General features: G+C 34.1%; 1 protein-coding gene across 2 annotated transcripts in view; it reads right to left on the bottom strand.

Moving 5' to 3' along the window:
* Positions 1-836: 836 nt before the first annotated feature.
* Positions 837-13,395, bottom strand: part of TRIM24 (tripartite motif containing 24) — a 95,195-nt gene continuing 82,636 nt past the window's right edge. For both annotated transcript variants that reach the window (XM_016161872.2, XM_016161871.2), the window contains exons 11-19: positions 12,200-12,373; positions 10,239-10,374; positions 8,733-8,805; positions 7,609-7,777; positions 5,409-5,737; positions 4,539-4,671; positions 3,437-3,511; positions 1,986-2,135; positions 837-1,241 (exon numbers count right to left, since the gene is read on the bottom strand). In XM_016161872.2, coding sequence (XP_016017358.2) covers positions 1,032-1,241; positions 1,986-2,135; positions 3,437-3,511; positions 4,539-4,671; positions 5,409-5,737; positions 7,609-7,777; positions 8,733-8,805; positions 10,239-10,374; positions 12,200-12,373 — 1,449 coding nt within the window. In that variant the 3' untranslated portion in view covers positions 837-1,031. The remainder of the gene's footprint in view (positions 1,242-1,985; positions 2,136-3,436; positions 3,512-4,538; positions 4,672-5,408; positions 5,738-7,608; positions 7,778-8,732; positions 8,806-10,238; positions 10,375-12,199; positions 12,374-13,395) is intronic.

Genomic DNA, 13,395 nt, shown 5'->3' on the forward strand with positions numbered 1-13,395 from the left:
TTTCAGAAAAAATTATATTTTCATTATAATTCTCTCTAACTGCCTGCTCCCAAATTCCACGACACATTTTTATCCCAAATTATAAAGACAGATGAAAACCACAAAAACTAGTTCCTTTCAGGGGAACTTACATTTAATGCCCAACAGGGTATATTTCAAAGAATCCTCACATCAAGTGTGGCGCACACTGCTGTATTTCAAATTTTGGGTAGTTCCACTAAAAGCCATACAGCAAACAATGAGTCTTGTTATCAAAAGGATCACTTGCACAGTTAAAACAAACAACAAAACCTCACACAGACATAGAGCAAAACCAAAAGTGTTCACTTACTTCCTCAGTGGAAGAAGTTAGAAGTGTACGAAAAAAAATGGCCTTGAAAATCTGCTATACCAAACACCTCTATAGACAAGAAACAAAAATAAAAACCAAACATTTGTTTTCCTTTTTCTTTAAAACAGTTCTCCATCTTACATGATATGCTATTAGGTGCCTTCTTAATAGTATCTAATCTACTTTTCGTTGCACAAGTGGGCATCCTAGGATAGATCTCTTATTACCATCCATGTCCATGGAGAACTGCTCTTACGGATAGTAAACCTAACTCACAGCTGGGCCATAATTAATGGGCAGTGGTATTTTCTAAAAACCAATTACTGCACACATCCAAACCACATTAAATTTTCAACTTAGAGTTCAAACAAAGTCTATTTCCTTTCTACAGTAGCTATCACGCTCCAGATTATAGTTTTAAAATCCAGAATGTGGGAACAATGTCTCATTTATTTTGTTGAAGCGTCTTTGTATCTTCCTTTCTCCTTTCTTCCTCCCTCCCTTCTTCTTTTTTTCTTTTTTTTTTTTTTTGCTTAAGGTTAAAAGAAATAGGTTATTAAGAAAATCAAAGTCTAGTAAACATCAAAACTTATAGATCAGAGTGGTCACAAATTCTTCTTTGTAATGATGTTAAATTACTGACAAAATGTTTTTTGAAAACAAAAAAAATCTAAAAACCAGCACATGCCAATGGTGCTCCTTATTTAAGCAACTGCCGTTCGTCTATGCTTTTGAGCCGTTTCTTCCGGGGCTGTACAAAGTCATCATCTGAGTCATCACTAAATTTATTTTCTTCTGATTCATTCCTGAATTCTAGCTTAGGAAACCTTTTTTCTGGATAAAGGTTCTTTAGAAGTTCTTCAAAATAGCTTTCAAGTTTTATACCAGCATTGGCTACTTCTGAATCAGGCTGTTGGATAAAAATAAAAATATGAATTAAAAAACAAATAACATCATTTTAGACAGTCAATATAAGTAGCTTCTCACATTTTTGTTACCTTTTAACTTGAGATTATAAATATCATTGGAACATTCTGAGAAAATGTTTATGCAATGTCAGTGATATAAAGTAAATATATCTTTGACTTATCTGGATTATTCTAGAAGGAGGTGGTAGTGGTAGGACTGGATTACCAGAGATTAAAAAGGTGCCGTAATCATAGAATAGGTATTTTTAGAACAAATTAAATAAATTGTGGAACTGTGGAATGAGTATCCAACAAATGGAACAAACCATGAACAAAAAGGCTGTGTGACAGATGTTTAGATAAACTGACAAATGACAAAATTTTTGAGAAAATTTTAAAATTAGAGCTAGACTATGTCCTTCATATTTTAAGGTCAATATCCAAAAAAACTAAAGTATGGAAGTGCCATATTACAAGAAATAAAGGTTAGACTGGAAAAGAATACTTTTAGGCTAGATAGAAATATATTCTAATTGTTTTCAAGTTGTCAGCTATAATTTGTTTCCATTTATCATATAATAAACCTTTGAATATAAATGTCGATAAAGTCATTCCCTGACAGACTCTAACTTTTGGAAATTTATGCCAGCATAAAAAGATCTCTTAACTTCCTTATTTTGTTGATAAGGTATTTGGTTTAATATTACTTTCAATATTGTCATTAGTTCTTAGCACCCCCAACTCACCTCATTGAATTCAGCGCAGTTTTGAAAGATTAATCTAAAATCAGCTACAAAATCTTCAGGTTTTGTATACACGAAACAATCTTCTTGTAGTCTTTTCTTGATAGTTGACAAGTCCATTGGATTTTTAATTATTTTGTAATAATCAGGCACCTTTCAAAATAAGTAAGATACTATAACACAAATAACTAAATTCTACCTGGTCCTAAATAAATTCTTTATTTTCACACATTGGAAGGTATTTTTGTGCCTCATTTTTCAAAAATTTTCAGTTTTTAATGGAAAAACATTTTCACATTTTCCCTCTTAAAACCTCTATTCTCCTTATTAAACAAAAAGAAATTACTATAAAAAGTTATCATTCTTAGTTGGATCTGCCATGTTTTTGCTGCATATATCACAGCAAATTGACTTTGAATCTGGGCTTGAACCCCAGCTCTGCTGTTCAGCAGCGCACTCCTGATTAAGTTGCTTAACTACACTGAACCTTCGTTTCTTCATATGTCAACAAATAGGGATAATTCTACCAACTTCCCAGGATTTTGTAAGGACTAATGTGATAATATATATTAAGAAAAAAGGGGCTATTTTGCTGTTGTTGTGACACCAAAAGTAACTGTGAGCCAAGATCATAAAAAGCACGAAGTTCTAGGTTACAATTTTAAGTCATGAAGTTTTTACTGGTGTTGTAAGCTGCTTTTCCTTGACATTTTTGTCCGGCCTCTTTTGGGTACAAAAGGTCCTTCCCCTGAAAGTATTCATTTCCTTTAACTATCTCAACTTCTCAAAACCTGTTCTCAAGAGAGAAGCTCATTTATTAAGACATTATTTAGTAAGCTAGTTTTCTTTTTTAACCTTGCATTAAATTTTTAAAATTTATCAAACTATAGAATAGATTAAATCTTTAAAGGAATTTTGGACATCAGAGAATAGAGCATATATTGAGTAGTACTTTCAGCACTCTAAAATTATTCATTAAAGTCATATCAAACTTCCAATATGAACTTTTTTGAAGTCAATTGTTAATACACACACCTCCCCCTCTTCCTCTACTATTAAAGTCTACTTATGATTTGAAGTTTGGACCTATAAATCAAAATATGTACAGAATTTCTGGGGTCTCTATCTCCAATGGAAAGTTTTTTTCCCCAACAGTTTAGGATATATGCCTAAACCTCCTGAGACAGAGACAACTGATAGAAATCATCCCAGAAAATAACAGGAAAAGTTTTGGAGATCAGAAGAATTTATGAGAAAGGAATAAAGTCTGGGGCCAATTTGTTAACATTAAAATGTATTTAAGATCAAAGCATTCAGTATGTATGAATAAGCTTTAAGACTGGATTAGACTTAAGAAACTATTGAAAATGGGTACAGAAACTAGAGTCTCATAAATCAAGTTTCAAAAAAATTACCCACTGTGTAAAAATACACGAAATGACATTAATACTTACAGTTAGAGGAACTGGGTCTTGAAAAGCCAGGCTCATTTCATGGCAGTAAAGAAATAAAAGTAGGCGTTCACACTTCTAAGCAAAAAATATATAAATAAAATAACAATAATGAAGTCACAGCTTATTTTCAATAACAATATATATCATGAGTCTCAAAGTTCCGGAATAACAATTAAGACCAGTCTGTGGTTTATGTTATATATGAGAGCAGTCCTTGCAATTATAGAAACAAAGGTATTATCATTAGAAATCCATTTGAAGTTCTTTAAAAAATAAATTTCCACTTATCTCTTCAGCTTTTGGATTGAATTTAATAATAGTCCCTAAAGAAAGAACACATGTATGTTAAGAGATCCAAGGGTGGAGCCCTTTCCATGGTGTGTCCAGGCCCAAGGCCCCCTTCTCTGAAGGCAGATGGTTCTATCATGCACTCTGCTACTCCTCTGCTTATGGGCCTAAGCCTCTGTGGTACTGGTAGTGTGTATCTGGGCCTCCTCTTGCATGGCATGACAACTTTCATACTGATACAATTAAGTATAACAAAACTGAGCAAAGGAGTTTCTTTAGTAATGCAGAAGTGTTAATTTCATATGTTTAAAAATAAATTACATTTAAATATTTTAGCTGGTTTTGAGGTACAGCCTATAACCACTGGGTAAAAGAATGGACTATTTCCAGGAAAAGTAAATAAATAACCCATCTCTCTGATGCCAATTTTCAACAAATTTTGAGGAAGTAAACCTATCTGTAGTAGAAATAAAAGAGAACAGAAAGTTACTAAAAATAGACTAAATTTAAAAGTCCAGACCACACAAAGGATACACATTCTACCTTATTCAGATAAAATATTTTCAACTTCTAGAAAATGTATGTATAATGATTTTTTAAACTATAAAAAAGGTATAGCCTGCCTTTAAATATTAGTTAAGATTCTTATACTTTTGTGGGGAAAAATACTAAAGAAAAAAGAAGTCAGTATATAATTTGATTGAAGATACATACAACTTTTTTGATGAAAAGAATACCTGCATTACAATAATGCGTGTAACCAAAAACAAATATGAAAACAACAGTCTAGAGTTAGAAATGCTCAAAAACTTACCCTTTTATCTATTGGTGTTAATTTACCAAGGCCATCAGTTTTCTTTTTTTCTGAGTTGTGACTGGGAGCATCACAATCATATTCAACTTCTGGTTTAGATAAATCTCGACAGAAAGTACAAATCCACTCTCCACTGTTGGGAGATAAAGTATACGAATTCCTAACTCATCACTTCTCTCTTCACCATGCCCTTTCCCACCTCCTCCACGCCATCTACGATACAGATTTATTTGGCATGAATTTTAAATCACTGAGGGTTTACCATATAGCTACTGTGTACACAGTACCATGCTGAGAGAAAAGTACAACTATAATGCAAGGGCCTGAGTGATAAATATTAGTCTAGCTAAAGGGGTATGAATTACATATGCAAAATAAACAAATCTATGGCTGATGTGAGGGACGACTGGCATTTTCCCTCAAATGATTTAAGCAAAAGAAACACTCTTGGTACTACTCTTGCAACTTTAAGTTTGAAATTAAATTTTAAGTAGTATAGCCTTTGTAGAACTAAGAGATTCACTCAATGTTTCTTTATCATCTCACATCTCACAGATGTTTTTTAAATGATATAGCTAGCTCATGCTTGGCAAATAAAATGCAATAAATTGTGGCAGCTGTGCATAAGGACCACTGTTCTTTATGGCAACCCCTTGTAATAATTTAAAAGACCAGTTTGTTTTGATTTGTTTTTATAACAGGTTAGGTTTTTGAGAGAAGCACAAGGAATGTTGAAGGTTTTGAAGTATGCATTTGTGCCAAGTGGACTTTAAGAGTCTTTACAAAGGTTTTATGTTACAATGATAGTTAAATTTGCTGTTATCATTTACAGTGAAAGAATGCGGGAAAGGGAAGCAAATACTACCTTACCTTGGAAAATTTTCCAATGTGGGCACATGACAAGAAAGATGGAATACTTTGGGACATTTCTCACAGCATAAGAGTTCCCCTCCATTCTGACAAACTGCACACCAGTCCTCATTGGGGTCATCCTCTTTCCTCGTCTCTCCAACATGAACGGGTGACTTCTGCGAGACATCCAGCCACTCGGATTTTCCATTGGAGGAATTTTCCTGGTGAAGTCCAGGCTGATCTCCTGTGCTATCAGGGGCATCTGATCTTGGCACAGACTCCTCAGAAGCAGAGCTCTGACCGCTGTTTAAAAGCAGGGAGGTGAGTATGCTTCTTGGGTAGTTGGTCTGTAATAGAAAAAGTGTATGTATTTCTTAAAACTGGAATTCTGCAAGTTTATTAGCATTACTGCGACCCTGGACCAAACACTGCTTTGTCCTGGGCACCTGGCTACTTCAAAGGAGTCTATAAATATGCATGAGAACAGAATATATTTACTGCTAAGTGTATTAGAGTCTCTAATGGTAAAGAGGACAGGCTTCTAACTAAAAATATTATCAAAATAGACTATCAGCAGTAAGAGGGTGTGGATAATATAGGAAAAATTTTTGAATCTTCTGATGGCTACAGAAATGAGAGAATAAGTGGGTAGTACAGAAGTCAACCATATGAACTGTAAGTTCATTTTATTGAAGATGTTAATTTAAATTATACCTAGACACAATATATGCCTAGTGTAGAATTTTTATCATTCAAGAAATGTATACCGCTTTAATTCTTAGACGTACCTTCACCTCTACAAAAGCTATTAATATCTTCAAGATAAATCTAAATTTTGTTAGAGTCTAAGATGGTATAAATTTCAAATCACTAACAAAATCTGTTATTTCCTTTAAACATTTTTTTTTTAATTTCAAAGAAATAACCACAGACTTAGTTAAATCATGGGTATATAATCTCATTCCTTGGAGACAAGTATTTTCAAACTATTTAGCTTTTTCTTTTGGTATTTCACTATTTTATTTACTTCTATATTCACTTCTCAATAATATGCTTATACCATAATTTCTCAGATTTTCAATTTTAAATATATTTTCAGTTTTAAATTATACTCTTTACTATGAAAAATTAGATTTTCTTCCCGACTGCCCACCCCCTCTCCTCACACTCGCACACCCACACACCCATTCATACTATCCTCTTCACATAATAATTAAGCATTGATTTTTTTTTTTAGTTTGTAGGCACTAATATAACTATATCCAGCATCTAGTCCAACAGGTCAAACATTGCTGTACTGTTTAAGTATCATGAAAAGTCAATTTTTGGTTAAATGAATGTTTAGGTTATTATCCTGATTATCTCTAGTTTTTAGTGAAATTTGTATTCAGGTATTTACATCATTAAAACCATATATTGTTCTTGGCATAACCACAGAATGTACTGACTACACTCCTTTTTACCTTTTGGTTTTTACTGAGTTAATAATTACATACATCTTATTTATTTCATTTGCTTATTTTTTCTAGGTACCTATCTCTAAGTCATTTTCACTATCTCCAACAGGGTTATAAAATGCTTCTCAATGCTGCCAACATTTTTCTCCCCTTACACACGTTCCTATGGAGTCTTCTGTACTCCTGCTACAGGGTATACTGGAGGAGCTACTGGCCTGGGGATACCCTTTTCTTTGCCTCTCTTCTGTGTTAGGTCCCATTTCGGGGTCTTATGTCTTCCTCTTTCTTGGTGTACTCCATTTTTGCTGAGTCATATTATCAAATATCTTCCCGAGAATAAGTACAAGGAAATTAAATTTTTTGTGACCTGGGACACATGTTAAAATGTTTATTTAATCTGTATACATGATTGATAATTTTTTCATTAAATATTCTGGTACTTGTTAGCTCCTTTCGGTTCAAATGCTCGTGCCCTTCAGTCACACAGTCCCTGTGTTATTTCTTTGGCAATCGCCTTCTATGTGTTTATTCCATCTTCTCTTTTCAATGCCCAACTCCTCATTTGAGCCTCAGATTTTTCAAACTCCTCTCCATTTCCCATATTTTTGTTTTAATTTACTGAGAGATTTCCTCAAACTTTTCAACCTTTAAGTTCTTTCCCTGCTTTAAAATAACATTTTTAACCTCCTATGAGCTACTTAAAAGTTTTTCTCACTCTATCTCCCAAATAGAAATAGTACAGCAATTATTGATATAATTACATTTTGAGGCCTAGATTCTTCATCTGATTCTTGTTTCACTATAACAACAGGAAAATCATAATTTTCAGGTGGTCCACTGTTTTCTTGTTTTATTCGGATTGGCTCTAACATGACCACTGGGACTTTGTGCGTAGAATCAGCTCCTGCTGGTTTGCTGGAAGAGCCAGAGCTATGAGAGAGAGGAGAAAAAATACATATCTAAGAATACTACCTTCAGTATCTCAAAATAAACTATAATGATAGCTTTCTGAATAATGCCAATATCTTTACAGCAGTAGTAACTATGTTACATCAGTAATAAATGATTCATAAATTAAAAGCAAACTGACTTCAATATTCTGAGGCTCTAAAATTGGGCAGCCAGATTTAGTAGTCTAGAACTAGTATCTTTTAGGCTTTCCCATTTCCTTTTCTAGTCAGTGACAAAGAGATCTCTAGGCTCACATTAATGATTTATTGTCACAAAGTGTGAAGACAATTAACTAGGGACATAATTTATTGATGTTCTGCAATTTAAAAAGCACAGTGGGACAAAAACCATTTACAGATAGCCACTACGTTCTCATGGGATTAAACCCAAACCTTTTCCCATCAGAGAATGTTTTCCATATGATTAGAAAGTAAGAATTGGGTTCAAGATCTAGGAGAAATCTGTAAGCATAATGAGAAGATGAGCAAAGCAATAAGTTAAAAAAGAATTTTGTCAACTGTAAATTTATTTATTTTAAACTAGAATCAATCTTTGGTTGTTAGAAAAGTCAGAGAATACTGAAGTTAGTATAAAATTATTGTTTCTTTTCCCTAAGTTTGTATTTGTGGGTGTCCCTATACTCACAAATGAAGTTGTACCTACTTCATTTTTATTTTTTCCTTGCTATTATGCTGAGGTCAAAGATATTTTCCTATTTCTGACATATACACAAATATTATTGTATCTTTAAAGATAAAATTATAATTTACTTAACTGGTTTATTAAGTTAACATAATAATAATATTAATATTTTAATTTTTTAAAGTAAAAAATAAAGGAAGTTGTTCAAAATGTATTGAATACCAAAGCATATTGAGCACTCAAGCAAAAGAATTCAATTTAGAGATTTTCTACCTAGAGAAAGTCAGTTTACCTTCCTCGGCTCCCAACGCTGGAGGCACTAGGTGAACGTATTGGTGGGTGTACACTAGTCATAGTAACTGGTCCTGAAGAGGAGGAAATTATTCACATTCATAAAATGAGTTAATAATTATGTATTTAAATTCTACTGAATATGCTCGCTTAGTACTACATTGAAACCGGGAACATATAATGAAATTATATAAAATAATAAAGTTGCTGAATACTCCTAGCACAGTCTGAGCTCCATTAGCCTAGCAAGGCTGTTCAACCTCAGCACTATTGACATTTTGGGCCAGATGATTCTTTGTTGTGGTGACTGACTGTGCGTTGTAGGATGTTTGGTGGCATCCCTGGCCTCTACCAGTTATTAGATGTCACAGCATCTTTCCACAATTCCCACCCAGGGGCATGACAATAAAATATGTCTCTAAACACTGCAGAATGTCCTCTATTTAAGAGTAACCGGGGTGGGATCTCAGTGAGGACACTAGTGCCTGTGAAAGCTACAGAAGCAATAAAAAGGATAGGGGCTGATATAAAAGCCACCCAAGAAAGAGATCCACTACAGACCAATTAATGGAAGAAACTGAAACAAAGATTCTTCTAGGCAATGCATATAAGGTTCTTTGTCCAGTGCCTGGCAAGGAGTCAGTACTGGATAAAGTTAGCTTTAGTAATAATGCCAAAATGGTTTCCAGAAATGTTTTGTCAAGTTCTATTCCCACCAGCTATGTATGAGTACTTTGTTCATTACATTCTCGTCAATGAGTATTTTCACTGTTTATATCTTTGCTAATTCAGTAGTTAGAAATTATATCTTTTGATTTTTTTTAATGACTACTAGTGTGACTAACACCCCCAAAAAACATTTTACTGGCTGTATGTATTTCCTATTTAGGGAATTATTAATTCATTTCCTTTGGCAATATTCAGTGCTTTCCTTATTAATTTGAATGAATTCATTATATAAACAGCCTCTGCTACATTTGTCAACAATTTCCTTCCAGTTTTTTGTATGTCAAAAAGTCTGTCAATGTTTTAAACAAGCATCTCCTTTTAAACCGTGTAACTGCCTTATGTTTATTAGACTGGTGAATGACTTAAATTCTCCTCTTTCCTTATTTTGGCCAAAGCACCAATTTTGCCAAGGTCTCCAGAAGTAGTATTACTCAGAATGCTTCTTTTGCTCTTGGAGGAAATGAATAGGTATGTTTAAAAAAATCCTTAAACACTAGGCAAATTACATATAAAATGAGGCCATATCACAGGCAGCTTATCAAAAAGAGAAGGTATAATAGTAATTTCCTCCTGGGAGTATACAATGCCTATAAGTCATGCTGAAACTGAAAAGGTACAGAGGTTTAACCACTGCTTCCTACTCTGAAAGTACAGTATATAACTTCTAAAACTCAGGCTCATTTAATCATCCAACAAAGAAAGGGAATTTTTTTTTTTTAATTACAAGATGAATAAAAACTGGAAAAACACTTGCAAAATCAAAAGCAGCCCACTTTACCTGCGAGTCCTGGAGATGGCACTGATGAATTTGGTGACTGGACAGCTCTGTTTGAGGGAGGTCTTGGTTGGCCATGATCAATACCAGTATCTTTCCTCACAATATTGTCCAACATAATAGTACTTGAACAGTCAATCTTAAAAAAAAAAAAAAAAAAAAGGACATTATTTTATGGCATCCTGACTTTGCACATTAAAAGCTACTTAAAATTTATAAGGAAACTTTACTAGTTTAATTATCATCAAATAATAAAACATGTAAATATCACAGGAGAAGTTATAATGCAAATTTTCCTCATAAACAATCTGGAAAAGAGCTTTCGCCCTTCTTAATGTTCCACCTTAGTAAATATACTGAGGACATACTATTTCAGAGTCATGAGCTGAGAGAAATAAGTACTGTGTGTTATTCACATCCTTAAAAAAGAGCAAAAAATATTAAAATAATTTCGAAATAACAAAAGGTAGCTAAGTTAAAAAAAAAAAAACCTTGGTGAGAAAAGTAGCATAATTTCACATTTTTGCAAATCTCTTTAGCATCTTGTTTAGTAACAGCCAACTGGATTCTTCTATCTGCTTCTGTACTCAATGGGTTTTGATGTGTGGTTTTGGTTGAAGAATAGGAAGAAAATCTGGTCTTACAAAGGAAGGGCCTTGTGGAGCCTCTGAGTCTCTGAAAGGGTGAAGGGACCCCTGTGTCCTTGGCCCACAGGTTGAGAACTGACGCTCTGGTATGCACTAGATAGATGGAGCAAGTGCATACCTGACACATTTCCAGAACACTACAGTCACCTAAAAACATTACCCATTTGGTAGGAAAAAATGATCCCTCATAGATTCTTGCTTTAATGCAATAGTATACAAATAATCCTTGTTTCCTAATTGACTGCCAGGCTGAAATACTGATACATTTCTATTGAATAAGATTTTGACATTTTAGATGCAAGCATTTTTCATGCTTATACACACCATATATTTCTCAAGAATGTTTTTGTGATTAAAATCCAGTTCATGTCTTTAATATAGCTGCAGCCTTTCTCTACCAGGATTTTCATTTCTAAGAAAATGAAGTCCTACAGTCCTAGGGCGCAGACAGCATATAATGAATTTAGTTTTCGCCTCTGCATCGAGAATGGTGCTACTTATGAACCATCTTTGGGAAGACTGAGAAAATAGCCACTCAAATCAGTTCCTTTGTTCTGTGGTTCAGATGATGAATTTTAGTTTGAGAAAGGCTGGTAGACAAAGGGTCACCTATTATCTGAAGACTGCAGAAGAAAGAGCAGAAGGTCAATTTTACTTTCTGTGAATCATCTTACAGTTGGGAGAAAGGGAGGTACATAGGGTCATTTACGTTTAATATTCTTCTGGCAATACCTTGCCAATAATTTTCAGTGAGTACTGAAATAACTGGATTTGACAGATCTTAATGGAAGAATTTACTTACACTGTGGAGTAAAAGTTAAACAAAATGATAATGAGACAAAGAAGTTTTCCTATGCACTACCTATGTGTGAAAATACATGTACTTTACCCACCTAAGTATATCCAATTATTTAAAAAATGAAATAACTCTGGTAAGGTAAATGATGCTAATATTAGAAAATATTAATTGATCTCAGTAACCTAAAAAACAATGAAAAATTAAAAATTCTTTTATGATCTTACAAGATAGCTCTTAAAGTTTTTTTGTGTGTGATTACTTAACTTTATAGGATATAAGAAAAGGTAAAATAAGTATCAACTTATATATGGAGATTTGTCTATAATGTTTTATTTTCAGCTTTTACAAAGACTTTTTAAAAAGTCACACTAATAAAGTTAGAATTTAGAGAGTAAATATATTTAATTTAAATAACAAACATGCAAACAACCTATCATTCAACAAAACTATGCTTTTAACAGATTCGAGTTCACATAAAATTTTCCAAACATATTCATATAAATTTTGTGCATACTTACATCTGGAAGAGAAGGAAGATTATAAGAACCTCCCACTGGTGAGCTCAAATCAATCATAGGCGAACCAAAAGCCTTTCCATCGTATCCTGCTGCACTAGTAATGGTGGGACTGGAAGGAGTCGAGGACGTGCTACTGGCAGTTGATGGGGGAGCCTGCCCACTGCTGATCTGCCACTGCAGTAGAGAAGAAAGGTTGTCTGTCAACAGGTGTGTGACAGAAAATGTCTACCTAATCGCTGTTCTAGACACAAAGTAGAAGACATATTCTGCTAATTGAATTCAACTGTAATTTGAAGGGCAAGGTTAGAGGGCACAGGCAAGTATAATTTTCATTAATCCTGTCTGAAAATAAAAAGAATTGATTTTCATAAGAAGAAAACAGTATATACCAGAAAACCTCAATAACAATCTTGGAAAACGTATATACATGCTGGAATAGAAATATGAACAAATGCACAGCAACTCCAAGGTAAAGGACAGAGGGCTGAAAACATATATTTTCTTTTGTCCCTACCTGATATACCTGAAACTAAAATAACAGTTAAAAGGAATTTTTTTAAAAGGTACTCTCTCATTAATCAAAGAAAACAAGACAGAAACCACATTTTGGAAGCTAGAAAGCAGATAGACAAATAGCAAATAACTTAAAGAATCTGATAAAGTAGAAACCTAAGCTGGCAGTGAGGAAAACAGAAGCAAATCAGCACACACTGCAGAACCCCTAAGAGGTCGGGAATTAGAAGCATGAAAGGTGAAGCTAGGGCTAAAAACATGAAGATAAGTTGAGAGTCTGTTTAAGAAGTGTTAAATCTCACTTTCCTTTCCTACCCTACCTGTAGCTACCCCAAGATAAACGAGAACTCCCCCGACCTCCACAGAAAAAGGCTGGAAGTTTACTCTCTGGGACAGGTAAAACAGTGCCTTTAGACTGAAAGGTACCAGGCTTAGCTGAAGATAGAAGTACTGAACTGAAAATAAAGATTCAGAAAACATACACACACTGAATGCCAAGCTGCCCACCCACTTGGCCACTGGCTCCCTACCAATCTTCTTCCCCCCGCTGGCTTCAGCTAGCAGCCAGACCTTGCATTTTAGGCAGAAGAAAGATCCTTTGGGATCTTCTTAGATCAGCCTAAGAAGTAAGACCTAATGATGATACTAGGGATTCTCCCAATAAGCATGCCTAGTAGCCTCAA

The sequence above is a fragment of the Rousettus aegyptiacus genome, unplaced genomic scaffold (genome assembly GCF_014176215.1).
Source record: "Rousettus aegyptiacus isolate mRouAeg1 unplaced genomic scaffold, mRouAeg1.p scaffold_m13_p_13, whole genome shotgun sequence".
NCBI lineage: Eukaryota > Metazoa > Chordata > Mammalia > Chiroptera > Pteropodidae > Rousettus > Rousettus aegyptiacus.